The 16,366-nt window shown below is 38.2% G+C and overlaps 1 protein-coding gene across 4 annotated transcripts in view; it reads left to right on the forward strand.

Annotated features, from left to right (window-relative positions):
* The window catches only part of PDE7A (phosphodiesterase 7A), a 148,708-nt gene that overhangs the window by 123,111 nt on the left and 9,231 nt on the right, over window positions 1–16,366 (forward strand). For all 4 annotated transcript variants that reach the window (XM_086696098.1, XM_025922635.2, XM_086696097.1 and 1 more), the window contains exons 6-9: window positions 8,163–8,258; window positions 10,335–10,435; window positions 14,912–15,043; window positions 15,231–15,322. In XM_086696098.1, the coding sequence (XP_086552224.1) occupies window positions 8,163–8,258; window positions 10,335–10,435; window positions 14,912–15,043; window positions 15,231–15,322 (421 nt within the window). The remainder of the gene's footprint in view (window positions 1–8,162; window positions 8,259–10,334; window positions 10,436–14,911; window positions 15,044–15,230; window positions 15,323–16,366) is intronic.

Below are 16,366 nucleotides of genomic sequence, written 5' to 3' on the forward strand. Positions count from 1 at the left end.
ATTCGCCAGATGACATAGTAGGGGGAACGCAGAGAAGAGGTAAAACTCAAGTGATTCCCACCAAGACAAAGGGTCCCACCTTGTCCACTGCAAGGAGGAAAATACGTATCATCTGGTAGGATATATTTGGCATTCCTTTTATAGGAATGAGAGGTTATGTGTAAAATAGCAAGATAGGGTTTGTCACCCCCGAGATCTACCTGGCATGTGAGGACCCTTGTTGCCAGGTGTGTCTCATGGCAGCAGCCTCATCCTTCTGGCTGCCATCTGGAATCACATCTAAGAACCATCAATGACCCTTACATGTACCTTGAGCAGTTCTATCTTTGGATACATGTTTATGAAGGAGGCTCTTCTATAAGCACAATTTTCTTTTCCAAGAAAGTGTTTCCATTTTTGTATAAAGTAAGTTTTTCTGTGCAAGAAGAACAGGTAAGCATTACTTGTTTTGAAATGTTTGACTTGTGTTCTTATTCACTGGTATTAAAATAGTCCGTTGGTATCTTAAAAACTAGAAATAAGAAACAATGTTACACGCAGTTTTCCAATTAGATATGGGTAGTACACTTTGTTAGACTGGTTTTTGTCTGATTCTTTTAAAGTTCTTGGTGGAAGAGATTATATGTATTGCAGATTGCCCGAATTCCAGAAGATATTTTACCATTAGACTGCAGCTTTCTTAAAACTTATTCAAGACCTAGAAATTGGTAATTTGTCTCATTAGGTTTGCAAAACAAGTTTGGGAGAATGCTATCATAACCTAAACATACAGAATAAATATACATTCTTTTTTACTGAGATATAATTGACATATGATGTTATATTAGTCTCAGATGTACAACATAATGATTTGACATTTATATACATTACAAAAGATTACCACAGAAGTAGTTACCATCCGTCACCATAAAAAGTTATTACAATATTATCGCCTATATTCCCTATGCTGTACTTTACATCTCTGTGACATATTTATTTTATAACTGGAATTTTGTACCTCTTAATCCCTTTCACCTGTTCTGCCCATTCCTCCACCTCCTTGGCAATCACGTTTGTTCTCTGTAAGTCTGTTTCTGTTGTTTTGTTTGTTCATTTGTTTTTTAGATTCCAGATATAAGCAAAATCATACGGTGTTTGTCTTTCTCTATCTGAATTATTTTACTTAGCATAATGCCCTCTAGGTCCATCCATGTTATCACAAATTGCTGAGTAATGTGCCATTACAATAATGTTCCATTGTTTTGTGCTTTCAGCTCTCACATTTAGGTCTTGAGTCCATACTTTGTGTATTTTTGCACATGGTATGGGAAAGTAGTCAAGTTTCATTCTTTTACATGCAGCAGTTCAGCTTTTCCAACACCATTTATTGAAGAGACTGTTTTTTTCCCCATTGTATATTCTTGCCTCCTTCGTCATAGATTAATTGACCCTTAAAGCATGGATTTATTTTGGGCTCTCCGTTATGCTCCACTGATCTATATGTCTTCTTTTGTGCTGACACCATATCGTTGATTACTGTAGCTTTGTAATGTAGTTTGAAATCTGGGAACATGATACCTCAGCTCTGGTGTTCCTTCTCAAGATTGCTTTGACTATTGGGGATCTTTTGTGGTTCCGTACAAATGTTAGGATTATTTTTCTAATTCTATGAAAAATGCTATTGGTATTTTTATGGAGATGGCATTGAATCTGTAGATTGCTTTGGACAGTAGGGACATTTTAACCATATTATTCCAGTTCATGAGCATGGTACATCTTTCAATTTCTTTGTGGCATCTTCAGTTTTTTTCATCAATGTCTTATAGGTTTTCAGAGTACAGATTTTCCAACTCCTTTGTTACATTTATTCCTAGGTATTTTCTTTTCGATGCAATTATAAATGGGATTATTTTATTAATTTCTCTTTCTGGTAATTACTAGTATATAGAAGTACAACATATCTGTATGTTAATTTTGTATCCTGCAACTTTGCTGAGTTCATTTGTAGTTCTAATAGTTTTTTGGTAGAGTCTATAGGGTTTTCTTTATATGTAGGATTATGACATCTGCAAGTAGTGACAGTTTACTTATTCCTTCACAATCTAGATGCCTTTTATTTCTTTTTCTTTTCTTATTGCTGTGTTTTGTACTTCCAGTACAGTGTTGAATAAAAGTGTCAAGAATGGGCATCCTTGTTTTGTTCTTAGAAGGAAAGCGTTCAGCCTTTCACCATTGAGAATGATGTTACCTGTGGGTTTGTCATATGTGGCCTTTTTTATATTGAGATATGTTCCCTCTGTACCCACTTTGTTGAGAGTTTTTATCATAAATGGATGTTGAATTTTATCAAATGGTTTTCCTACATCTATTGAGATGATCATATGCTTTTTATCCTTCATTTTGTTAAGGTAGTATATCCTGTTGATGCATTTGCAAATGTGGAACCATCCTTATATTCCTGGAATAAATCCCACATGAACATGGTGTTTGATCCTTTCACTATATTGTAGAATTTGGTTTGGTCATATTTGGTTAAGTATTTTTGTAAATATGTTCATCAAGAATATTGGACTGTAATTTCTTTTTTTTGTACAAAGTGTCTTTGTCTACTTTTGGTGTCGGGGTAATGTTGGCCTTGTAGAATGAATACAGAAACAATCCTTCCTCTTTAATTTTTTGAAATACTTTGAGAAGGATAGGTACTTACTCTTCTCTCAGTGTTTGGTAGAACCCACCCGTGAGAAGCCATTTGGTCTTGGACTTTTGTTAGTTGGGAGTTTTTTGATTACTGATTCATTTCATTGCTAGTAATTGGTCTGTTCAAATTTCCTATTTCTTTGTGATTCAATCTTAGAAGATTATGTATGTAGGAATTTATCCATTTCTTCTAGGTTGTCCAGTCTGTTGGCATCTACTTGTTTTAGTAGTCTCTTACCAGCTGTATTTTTATGGTGTCTTTTGTATCTTCTCCTCTTTCATTTCTGATGTTACTTACTTGATTCCTGCCTCTTTTTCTCTTGATGAGCCTGTCTAAAGGTTTATCAATTTTATCTTTTCAAAGAATCAGCTCTTAATTTTATTAATCTTTTCTATTATTTTTTAAGTCCTATTTCATTTATTTCTACTCTTTATTATTTCCTTCCTTCTACTAACTTTGGGCACTGTTTGTTCCTCTTTTTTCTCATTCCTTTAAGTGTAAGCTTAGATTGTTTATTTCACATTTTTCTTAATGGTTTGGTAGGCTTTATCGCTATAAACTGCTTCTGCAGGGCACCTGGGTGGCTCAGTCACTTAAGCATCCAACTCTTGATATCAGATCAGGTCATGATCTCTCAGTTTGTGAGTTTGAGCCCTGCATTGGGCTCTGCATTGACAGTGTGGAGCCTTCTTGAGATTCTGTTTCTGTCTCTCTCTATCTCTGCCTCTCTCTCTCTTCTCCCCGCTCACTCTCCCTCTCTCTCACACTCTCTCTCTCCCTCTCAATAAATAAATAAACTAAAAAAAAAATTTTTGCTGTACATCTTCTATTTTGGAACATTATATTTTAATTTTCATTTGACTCAATTCTTTTGTTTGAATTCCTCTTTCATTTCTCCATTGACGTCTTGGTTGTTTATTGGCATGTTGTTTAGCATCCACGTGTTTGTGTTTTTTCCAGTATTTTTTTTCTTGTAATTGATCTAGTTTCATACTGTTGTGGTTGGAAAAGATGCTTGATGTAATTTCAGTTTTAAATTTATTGAGACTTGTTTTGTGGCCTAACATGTGATCTCTCCTGGAGAATACAGTGTTTCATGTGCATCTCCAAAGAATGTGTATTCTTTTTTAATTTTTTGTTTTTTGTTTTTGCTGTTCAGTTTGGATGATTTCCACTACCCTGAAATCCTAGATCATTGATCTGTGCTTCTGCATCATCTCATCTGCTGTTGATTCCCTCTACAGTGTTTTCCATTTTAGTTAATGTATTCTTCAGCTCTGATGCATTCTTTTTTATATTTCTTATCTCTGCTGAAGTTCTCACTGAGTTTATCTACTCTTCTCAAGTCTGGAGAGCATCCTTATGACCATTACTTTGAACTCTTCATAAGGTAGATCGCTTATTTCCATTTCATTTAGTTTTTTTTTTTTTTTTTGAGGTTTTGTCTTGTTCTCTCATTTGCAACATGTTCCTCTGTCTCCTCCTTTCCCTGCCTATTTTTGTTTGTATATATTAGGTAGATCAGCTGTGTCTCTGGTTCTTGAACATGTAACCTTATATAGAAGGCATCCTGTGAGGCGTAAACCCCACCCCACCCCCTGGTAACTATACCCAGGCACTCCAGGGATTTCCCCTGTGTGGGCTGCATGTGCCCTCCTTTGTGGCTGGATCACAAATTATGTGGGCACACTGGTACCACTTTTGTGGGGTTCCAGTCCAAGCTGAGGCGACTCAGTGTGGTGGGACAGTAGCCACTTTTGGGGGGACAGGCACCAGTCTCAGTTGAGGCTCTCTGCTGAGTGCAACAGGAGGGGAACCACTTTGGAAGGGTATCCCCCAGGAAGGGAAGGTTGGGCTGGACAGGTCCACAGGTTGACATCTGGTCAGGGTAAGCAGTGCTAGAAAGGTAAATGGATAGTGTCAGAACTGGTGCCCGCCAGCATCAGCCCAGCGAGGCAGAAGGAAGGCAAGAAAAATGGTGCCATTCAGTGCTTCCTTCCTGGAGAAAGTTCCTACAGAGCCCTGACCCTACTGCACAAGCCCTAAAATTAGTCAGTGAATCTCCTTCAGTTATGGCTTAGGTGCTGTTTAGACTATTGCTTCTGTTCTGGTCTCAGCCAAGTGTTTATATGCAGGCCTTTTAAGAGTGGAATTTTGGCTTCCCACAGCCGGCCAGCTCTCCTGGAGTTAAGCTTCACTGATTTTCAAGGCTTCTGGACATAAGGCATGCTGATTTCCAAAGCCAGATGTTATAGAGGCTTTTCTTCCTGGTACAGATCCCCAGGGCAGTGGGTACCTGATGTGGGGCTCAAACCCTTCACTTCTCAGGGAGGATCTCTATACCTGTGATATCCCTCCTGCTTGTGGGTTATCAAGCTGGGCGTGTGGACCCTGACCAAATCACATCTCTGCTTTCTTGATGTGACTTTTTCTTTACATCTTTAGCTGTGGAAGAGCTGTTCTGCTAGTCCCCAGATTGTTCTCAGTAAGAGTTACTCTATATGTACTTGCAGTTTTGGTGTGTGGCCATTGTTTGACCTGAGCTCAGAATCCTCCTACTCTGCCATTTTCAGCAATTCCCACCCACTTTTTTAAATTGAGGTATAATTGACATATAACATTATATTAGCTTTAGGTGTACAATGTGAGGATTTAATATATGTATATATTTAAAACAATCACAAAAAATCTAACATCCATCACTATACATGGTTACATTTTTTTTGTGAGAACTCTTTAAGATCTATTCTCTCAACAACTTTCAAATATGTAATACAGTATTATTAATTATAGTCACCATGCTGTACGTTACATTCCCCAGACTTATTTTATAACTACAAATTTGTACCTTTTGACCCTTTTCACTCATTCTGTCAACACCCCCAACTCTTGCCTCTGACAACCACCAATTTGTTCTCTGTATCTATGAGCTTGGTTTTTTTGTTTGTTAAAGATTCCACATAATAGTTAGATCATGGCATTTGTCTTTCTCTGTCTGACTTATTTCACTTAGCATAATGACCTCAAAACTCATCCATGTAGTTGTAAGTGGCAAGATTTCTTTCATTTTTATGGCTGAATAATATTCCATCGTATATGTATACCATATCCTCTTTGTCCATTCATCTGTCTGTGGACCCTTAGGTTGCTTCCATTGGAAATAATGCTGCGCTGAGCAGAGGAGTGCGTATATCTTTTCGACTTAGTGTTTTCTTTTCTTTGGGTAAATAGAGGTCGAATTGCTGGATAATATGTTAGTTCCCTTTTTAAATTTTCGAGGAGCCTCCATTCTGTTTTCTATAGTGGCTGTACCAATTTACATTCCTACCAATAGTTCATTTTTCTCCACATCCTCACCAACACTTGCTATTTTTTGTCTTCTTGATAATAACCATTCTGACAGGTGTAGAGTGGTATCTCATTTATGGTTTTGATTTGTATTTCCCTGATGGCTAGTGATGTTGAGCATCTTTTCATCCGGCTCTTGGCCATCTGTATATCTTCTTTGGAAAAATGTCTACTCGTATCCTCTGCCTATATTTAAAATGGGTTGTTTGTTTGAACTTACATTGTGAAATATCTATGTATATATCCAAGGAAAAGTGGGTTGTTACAGCAATAATAACAGGAATATAGCTCACTTCTTCACAAATGGTTCTAAACCAGATGGGCTCCTGTTTGTATCAGTATAGTGTTATCAGGATTCAAATACATTTTAACATTTAATTTCTTAAAAAATAAAAGATTTGAAAAAGTTTTTTTTGTTTAAGGTGCTATGTCAGGTTTTTTAAAAAGAATCTCTTTTGGTCTCCTGCATCTTTTCCAGTGTTTCTCATGCAAATATTGTTCAATTAATTTATATTTTTCCTTAGCTATGGGCTTCTGTTGACAATTGTGTAGGCAGTTTTGGGTAATGAAGTTAGCCCAGTGGTCCTTTAAAATTCTCCATAAATGTTATTAATATAAATATGCAATGTGAGAATAGTTAAGTCTTTTGTAGATTTTTTTAAGAATGATAGTTTCTTTAGAGAGATGGTTTCTTTAGAATCATCTTTATGTTATTGTCTAAATTCTGGCAGCAATTTTTGAGCTCCTAACTCTTTAAAACGTACAGTTTTATATCATGTGTCCTAATAGAGGAAATGCACAAAACTTTGAGAAATATAATAGAAGGTATAAAAAATGGAGAGTTACATCTTGGAAGACAGACTAACCATTATAACAATGCTAGTATTTCCAGATTCCATGTCTATACTCAAGTGACTCCAGTTGTCAAAAGGGTGGAAGTTGAGGGTGAGATAGTCCTCACAGCAGGTAGCAGCTCTTTCAGAAAACTTAGCTTAGGGGAAGAGACAGGGTGGCAGCTGGAGGGAGCCAAGAGAGTCAAGTATTCTTTGTTGTTTGAAAGATAAAATCTAGAGCGTGTCCTGAGTGCTGATGCTGTTGGAGCACTAGAAGGAGGGACTGAGGAGGGATATTTTGATTCAGGGGGAAGGAGGAGGCATGGGGGGTGGTGTTGGTAGGTGGCATAGTTTCTGAGACACTCTGGAGGGGTGGAGGGATTGGCTTTGGAAAGAAAAGGAAATGAGGGCTTGTATTTTTTCTGTGAAGTATGAGGCTGTTGAGAATAAGGGGGGGGGAATTTGAGAAGAATAGAGAAAGCTTGAAAATAGGCATTTGAAGAGATAAAGAGTGGCACCTGGGTATCTCGGTTGGGCATCCGACTTAGGGTCAGGTCACCATCCCCACATCGGGCTTGCTGCTGTCATTGCAGAGCCAGCTTCGGGTCCTCTACCCACCTCAATTTCCCCTTCCCCCACTTGCGTGCATGCTCTCTCGCTCTCTCTCAAAAATAAATAAGCATTAAAAACAGATAAAGAACTGTTTCACTAGAAAAACATAGTAAGATTGCTGTATAATTGTTGACTGTGAACTTAGAATAGAATTCTATTTAGTTTTGTGACCACCCGCCCCTTCCAGCTACTCAGATTTCTTGCTACAAGTGTGGGGTAGACAAGTGGTTGAGTTCAAAGTTTTGATCTTGAGGTCATCGATCCTTCCTCCTAGCTCTGTACCTTGAAGAACAAACACAACCTCTAGTGAACAAGGTGCAGCTACCACAGTTGACTTTGATTGGACATCCTCAGTTAGTGATGTGGTAGAGGGATGTCTAGGTGGAGTTGGTGCAAGGTTTTCTACTGATTCTAATTACTTTGGTGTCTTTCAAAAAATTGATTTGAAAATGCTTATCTTCCAGTTATTTGGTTGTAGAAAAATGAAACAAAGCCCATTTTTTTCCTTAGAATGGAAAAAAGATATAAGAATTAAAGTTCACAGCTGGTAAAATTAAGGATGTACGTTTTAGATAGACAAAATGTAGGAATTTGTACTCTCTGTGTTTTATATTCAAAACCCATATTTGGAAGCACAATGCAATTATGCTAGTCTATATTTCTTACTAATATCTCTTCTTTTTTCATTTTAGGAAATAGTCTAGTAAGTTTAACCTTTCATTTATTTAGTCTTCATGGATTAATTGAGTACTTCCATTTAGATATGATGAAACTTCGTAGATTTTTAGGTAAGTGATTCTAACCCGTTTAACAGAAATAACATTTGAACAAGAATCTGTTTTAAGTTTTCATCAGTTTTTTCAGTTAGCTATTGCTCTAAAACAGACTACCCTAAATTTTTGTGGCTTGGAATGACACACACTTACTCAGCTCCTGAGTCTGTGGGGCTGTTGAATGCTGCTTGTAGTCTAGCTGAGTTCATTTATGTACCTGCAGTTGACAACAGGCAAGCTACTCTGTGGGCCTGGACTGGGGCCTCAGCTGGGACACTGGGCTTCATGTGGCTCAGCTCTACATGGTCCCCCATTAAATTCAAAGGAGTCAGAGGAGTTTGGCCCCTTAATAAATTCATATTAAAAACAAAAAAAGAAGGAAATATATTTTATGACAAGCTTCTTCAAAGAGTGATGGGCAGTCTCCAAGGGAGCTGGCATACCCGGACCCCTGAAACTGGCTCTCCAGGTCTGGCTGTCCATCACTTCCACCCCATGCTGTTGGCCAAAGCAAGTCTGATAGGGGGTGAATGACACCTCTCGTCCAGGAAGCTTTGAAGGTTCAAAGCCATGAATGGAGGGCATGGTGAAGAAGTGGGACACTTTTGCAGTCAATCTCTTAGGTTGACCACAGCTTTGTCACAAAGATGACACAATTTCTGTCCTTTTTCCAAACTATGAAATCTCAAACTTGAAAAGATTAGGTGCATTGCACTTAGGTGTTCTCTTTTTCTGATCCCAGAAATCTCTTTACGTTAAACTTAAAGATTATTTTTAATATGTTTAAATGTGCACGGTGATATTTGTGTTAAGACTGTTTTGCTAGGGAAAAAGCTGAACTTTTTTGCCAAATAAATATGTTAGAAGAAAATTAGCATGAGGATTATTTACTTTTTTTAAAAAAGAAGGTAATATTTTCTTTCCTCTTAAATACTGAACTAAGATAAATTTATTACCTAGGACTTTTGAGAGACTTTTCCTGCATATTTATTTCTAATTTGTATACCTGCAATACTCCACTAACAAATTGTGTAAATTATAAAACATATATAAAAATAGATATTAACAAGAGTAATTAAAAGGCTATTTGAAAGGATGGGTTAAAGTAAATACATAATTCTAATGCTCTTTCCTTCTCACCAGTGAGTCATGGTTCACCACTGTGGAATTGGCTCACTTTACTAGTGACCAGTAGATTACAGTGTTATGCCCTTGGGGCCATCCTGCAGGCTTGATGGCAACAGGGATAACTCTACCCCTAATCCTAGTCTCCTTTTTCATGAAAGCCTAACAGACATGGAGTAGAGACAGTAGGATTAAGAGAAGGTCCATCCCTACCACTGAAAAACTAATTCCAGTTCTGAAACAAATACCTCACTGATGATGCGCCCATGGGATCATCTTCATATGCCCTAATAACTATAATATTTTAGCTTCATAAAGTTTTTTGTTTACTGATAAATTTCTAGAATCTAAAACAGTACTTGGGACAAGTGTTTGTTGAATGAATTGCAATGCTTTTAATGAAACCAAGAAACTCTTCTTAAATTACATTTGAAAGAGAGGAGTTTGGTACAATGATAGGTTCACATTTTAAAAGAGAAAAAGAGAGGCACCTGGGTGGCTCAGTCAGTCAAGCATCCGACTGCCGGCTCAGGTCATGATCTGATGGCTCGTGAGTTCAAGCGCCACGTCAGGCTCTGTGCTCACAGCTCAGAGCCTGGAGCCTGTTTCAGATTCTATGTGTCTCCCTCTCTCTCTCTCTCTCTGCCCCTCCCCCGCTAGCACTCTGTCTCTCCCTCTCTCAAAAATAAGTAACACTTAAACAAATAAAAAAGAAAAATAAACAAAATATTTATTGTTTTGACATGAATACCTTCTGATAATTTCAAACAAGTTAGCAGCCACAGTGGTATTGATTCTTTGGACATACATGTGAGTTCTGAGTGATTGTCATCCATCTGAATCTGAACAACTAGCTGGTAGCCACATGAAGATTGTAAGTGGAAAACTCATAATTATCACAATTCTTGTACTTTGCACAGGCCTCCCACGTACAATTAAATTTGAGATCTTTTTTCTTTGATGCAGTTATGATTCAAGAAGATTACCACAGTCAGAACCCTTACCACAATGCGGTCCATGCTGCAGATGTTACTCAGGCCATGCACTGTTACTTAAAAGAACCTAAGGTAAGATGCTGACATTTACAGGGGGTGCGAATCCTAAGAAAATTCCTTGACTTACTTTCAAATACTTTTCCTTAAATGAGTGATTTGACTCAAAATCAGAGGCTTCCTTCACTAAACTGAGATCTGGCTGGATCAAGTTTCCCATCCTGGTTATATTTGTACAGCAGTTGGACAACTGAGTGATTGTTGAGAGAGAAGCTGGAGAAGTCCAGGTGAGGTCTGGATCCGACGAAACCCCCAACTCTGTGTTGAGACACTGGCATTTACACCAAGCTCCTTGTAACCTCCATGAGGGCCGCACAGCATTAGTCCAATTCAGAGAATGAATGGGGAGCTACAGAAGGGAAGCAGGAGACTTTCCCACACCTGTCAGAAGCTGTTTTGTTTTGGTGCACCGTGAAAGAGCCTGGTGGCCCAAGCTAGGCAAGGGGCTTTGGGGAAGGAGAGAGGTAGACGGTGTGTAAGATCTCTTGGGAGTTAGAGTGCCTAGCCTATGGTGTCTGCATGCCTTTGGAGGAATGAAGCAGAGAGAAGAGTCAATGAAGACTGCGTGGGGCAGCTGAGTAGAGTGTGGAATTCTGTGAGAGAAAGTATGTAGAAAAGGGAGCAAGTTTTGGGGGTAAGACTGGTAGAGATGATGACCTCCACTTTGGATATGTAGAGTTAAATGTGTTTGTGTGGTATCCAAATGGAGATGTTGAATAGAGAGTTGGATAAGAGAGTCTGGAGCAGAGAAGAGAATCTGTTGGAGATACAGATGTAGGGATCAACTGTAGATGATAACGGAAAGCCGTGTTTGTCTTTGGATGTTTCCTACCCCTGATGGTCCTGAAATCACATTTGCTTACCCTCAGCCCTGTTTCTAAACTCTTCTCCCCCTGGGATCTGAGTTCCCACTAGATGTTAGAAGGGAAAGCAAGCTGACTAAATCAGATTGTGCTAATTGATGCCAGTTCTGAGAATATAGCCATGTGGTCACCAGTCTTGTCATTTTTCAAGAGATTGTGGAATATGTGAAAATACCCCAGTTTTTAAAGTATATACATCATAGCTTTTTTTAAAAAGCAACTTCATTGTGGTATCACTTGTATGCCACAATAAAATATATACATTTTGTGGGTACATTTTTGACAAATGTATACTCCTGAGTGCCCGAATTTTCTAATTGAGCTTTTAAAAAAAACTCTGGGCCAAGGCTGAAGCCTCTGTTGAGAGTTTTGGGGAGAAACTGATAATCACCGTACAGCCAGGTAAATGGAATGATGAAGGTAAGTGTCATGTTCTGTGAGACACAGAGGAGGTTAATTAAGCTGGTGCACAGGTCTGTGAAGGTGGCTCCCCTCCCATCTTCCACTGGCCACACCCAACCAGAAGCCAGGGGCGTGGAAGGTAAGGGCTGATGCCAGGCACTGGGCAAGGCGAGAGTGCGAAGGGTGTGGTAAAAATGAATAAAAATGCTGCCTTACCTGTGCAGCTCTGGCAGCACTGATTTTAAGTTTTTTTTTTTTTTTTTTTTTGGCCTATGTATCTGATATTTCTTATTTTAAATACTTTTTGCCTTATGCAGCTTTGATTACACTTATTTGAAATACTTGGCTCCTAGGTGGCTCAGTCAGTTAAGCGTCTGACTCTTGATTTTGGCTCAAGGTCACGAACTTATGGTTTGGTTCTGTGCTGTCACAGAGCCTGCTTGGGATGCTCTCTCTTCCTCTCTCTCTGCCTCTTCCCCACTTGTGAGTGCGTTCACATGCGCTCGCTCACACTCTCTCTCTCCCTCCTTCCCTCCCTCTCTCCCTCTCCCTCCCTCTTTCTCTCTCAAGTATTTTTTTAAAAAATACTTTTCATGGTTAACATACTTAGTGAACTTAGTCAAAGCTTCAGTGAAGGAGATAAAATCACTAAGCCCTAAAATGCAAAAATTCCTTTCTCCTTTATTGTAGTTTACATTTTAAAATAGACTCATTCAGTTTTAAAAGTACGTTCTAAAAAAAGGCTTAAGATTGTATCTCTTACTGCCTGGGCTTTCACAAGGCTTCACACTTTCAAGTGCTTTCATTCAGTACATTTTCCTGGTGCTAGGAATCCAGTGGTAAACAGGACAGGAAAGGTCCCAGTGAGGGATGCAGTCATTAGACAAATAAATAGAATGTTGACATATATTGTAGTAATTACTGCTGTGAAGGAATCTAAATCGAGGAATGTGCTGGAGAGTGACCAGAGGATGGCAAGCATTTAGAGCTGTAGATAAGGTGGTCAGAAACCACGTAAACTGAAAGGAAAAATTTGAGAAGGAGTCACCTGTAGAAAAATGCAGGTGCAGAGGGAATCAAATAGAAAGGCTTAAATATAGTATTTAGTGAGAAACCTGCTTTCCGGGCACCTGGGTGGCTCAGTCAGTTAGGCGTCCGACTTTAGCTCAGGTCAAGATCTCATAGTTTGTGAGTTCCAGCCCTGCGTCTGGCTCTGCTGACAGCTTGGAGCCTGAAACCTGCTTCGGATTCTGTGTCTCCTTCTCTCTCGGCCCACCCACCCCTACTCACGCTCTGTCTCTCTCTGTCCCTCAAAGAATGAATAAACATTTTAAAAAAACAAAAGAGGGGCGCCTGGGTGGCTCAGTTGGTTGAGCTTCCGACTTCGGCTCAGGTCATGATCTCACAGTCCATGAGTTCGAGCCCCACGTCGGGCCCTGGGCTGACGGCTCAGAGCCTGGAGCCTGTTTCAGATTCTGTGTCTCCCTCTCTCTCTGCCCCTCCCCTGTTCATGCTCTGTCTCTCTCTGTCTCAAAAATAAATAAACGTTAAAAAAAAAAAATTAAAAAAAAAATCTGCTTTCCGTTTTTATATATGATTTCTGTGTAAGAGCTAATTCCTGGACTCTTAAGTGCAAAAAGAAATACTCAAAGCCCCCCCAAATTGCTAGAAAGTTAGGGCAAAGTTCCTTCTTTCTGTACTTGACATCAGCCTTAACTTGAGTGTTTACTTTCTGTGTTTTCATAGCTGAGCTTAGATTATAATTTTGTTCCAGTTGAGCCTATTAGCACCTAATAGCAACAATAAAAACAGTGACGTTTTTTGTTGAACACAGGAAAACTCAGCATTACTAGTTTTTTATTTGGAAAAGGGCCCTGATGATAGCTTTGCAGACGTCTCCATCAAATGGTTTGCAGTTTCTTCTTCACACAGCTTGTTGTTACTGTCCGGCATTACCAGATACAGTTAAAGGAATGGAAATAACAGTAGCCTTGTTTTGTTTTGTTTTGTTTTTTTAATTTTTTTTTACATTTATTTATTTTTGAGAGAAAGAGAGAGCACGAGTGGGGAGAAGCAGAGAGAGGGAGACACAGAATCCGAAGCAACAGTTGCCTTGTTTTTAACCCACTTTAAAAATTGTCTTAATATCGTTGGCTTCTTTGTCTTTATTATAAAGGTAATCATTATTTTTTTTTACTACTGACAGTTTGTTATTTATCATTGACCGTTTCAGTCAGGTAATTAACTTACCCCTTGTGATTATTTTATTGTATCAGCTAAAATCTGCAATGATTATTGAGAGTAACATTATAATTGCTCGCTTACACGATCACTTTTTCTGAGGTGACTATATTGTGAACGCTGTTCTGACTATATCCATCTGTTGGGAGAGGATTTTCTTAATAGAGTGGATATAGACTGCCCCAGGATTACTCAGCTTCCTTAAACATTAAAGACCTCAGAAATAATGTTACAGTTTGGATTCTAATTTTTTTTTTTAACGTTTATTTATTTTTGAGACAGAGACAGAGCATGAATGGGGGAGGGTCAGAGAGAGGGAGACACAGAATCTGAAACAGGCTCCAGGCTCTGAGCCATCAGCCCAGGGCCCGACGCGGGGCTCGAACTCATGGACCGCGAGATCATGACCTGAGCCAAAGTCGGCCGCTTAACCGACTGAGCCACCCAGGCGCCCCTACAGTTTGGATTCTTAATTGAAGTCTAGTAACCAATTTGTTGATGAATAAGCGCCTTCAGTCATAGGTCTTATGTAATTGTACACTTAAAACTCTGATAATGTGAGCGTAGATCTCACATTAAGTGTTCTTACTGCAATAAAAAAAAGTTGAAAGACCTCATAGGTCTTCTGTTGGTAGCAACTACGGTAATAAACATACAGAAACCTGTGTTTGTTTTAAACCCATTTCTCAGAAAAGATCATTTATACTTTGGCTGTCATTTTGAGTAAGTCTGTCTCAAATGAACACAGTGTAAGAACAAGGTCTGTAAACTCTGTGTGGATGGGAACACACATCATATTCTACCTCTCCCTCGTGTCGTGATGAGGACAGCACCTGGCAGGTGCTTGGTGCCCTTAATGAACAGTCTGAAAAACATGACGGGGGAGGAGACTCGACACTGCCATTTGAGGCAAATTCAAAACTACTGTAATGGTACAGAGTTTATTTCAGGTATGTCTGTAATTAATTATTTTGTCCCACTTCAGCTTGCCAGTTCTGTAACCCCTTGGGATGTCTTGCTGAGCTTAATTGCAGCTGCCACTCATGATCTGGATCATCCAGGTGTCAATCAACCTTTCCTTATTAAAACTAACCATTACTTGGCAACTTTATACAAGGTCAGTGCAATTTTATCATGAGATTTAATATTCTTGCATTCTGGAAAATGTTTTAATGGAGTCAAAGTGGTAAACAGATTGTCCATGAACATTAGAATTTTAACCAGATTAATATTACCTACAGATAATTCTTTATGTTCAGAAAGAGACTCGCTATTAAATAACTCAGATATGCCCCTTTTTGTAGAATACCTCAGTACTGGAAAATCACCACTGGAGATCTGCAGTGGGATTATTGAGAGAATCTGGCTTATTCTCACATATGCCATCAGAAAGCAGGTAGGTTGGATTAAGACACATTTAATTTGTTATGAACTATGGAAATTAAGTTGGCAAAACAATTTTATAAAGGTTTCAAAATTATTCAGGTGTTCCCACAGTTTTCAGTGTTTGTTTAATGGCTGAATTATTTTATCTTAAAAGTTTATATCAAAATTCTAGTAATTTAAACCTGTTCTGCAGTGAAGACAGTAGTATTTTTTTAGTGATTTTTTTTTTTATGGATCATTCCGTAGATTTGAGTATTACAAAATTCACTCCAAATACACAGTGCCTCATAGTTTACTATTTATGTAAATAGTGTTACATGTTTCCATTTTATGCTCATTTGAATAAAACCTTATGTTCTAGGTATAAAGAAATTAATTATTCTGTATCATAAATACCCTCATTAAAAGTTTCAGGAAGTTTTCAAAATCTATAAGTAACAAAAAATGCTTTATACCTCAATAGCATAGCCCTGGAGTCACTTCGGGAGCATAGGATAAAATAATGATGGAAAGAACAGGAAATACCAATTTTTTAAGAAAAGACCATTTAATGTTAAGCAGGCCATTTGAAAGCCTAATAAGCATCAGTGCAAATAAGCCCGATATGATGGTGATTAACAAAATCTCTTCTCACTGATCCACAAACAAAAGCTTTTAATAATGCCTCACTGAGAGAAGATGCTCTTACGAAAACCATGTAAGTGGATATAAACCATCAAATTCTAGAAACAAGGTGAGGCATAAAAATAAGTTTGGGTACTGAAATTTAAGTTACTATTATTGTTCTTTCCTTTTTCCATTTCATAACTTAAAACAACTTTATTTTAAAAACTTAAGTATTTTGTGTAATGACCATAAGAAAAAAGCTGGACTTTATTTTTTATTTTTTAAATCTTTATTCATGGATACCATTTGGAGTTATGACAATACTTCTGGTAAGTAAAATTGTTTCTTGCTGTAGTACAAATAGAAAAATGGCTTAAACCATAGTTTTTGTATATATGTTATCTTTTTCTTGATTAAAGCAGATTAAAATGTTTGCTTTCTTCTTTTT

This window comes from Puma concolor, chromosome F2 (genome assembly GCF_028749965.1).
Source record: "Puma concolor isolate L17-30 chromosome F2, mPumCon1.1.hap2, whole genome shotgun sequence".
Classification (NCBI taxonomy): domain Eukaryota; kingdom Metazoa; phylum Chordata; class Mammalia; order Carnivora; family Felidae; genus Puma; species Puma concolor.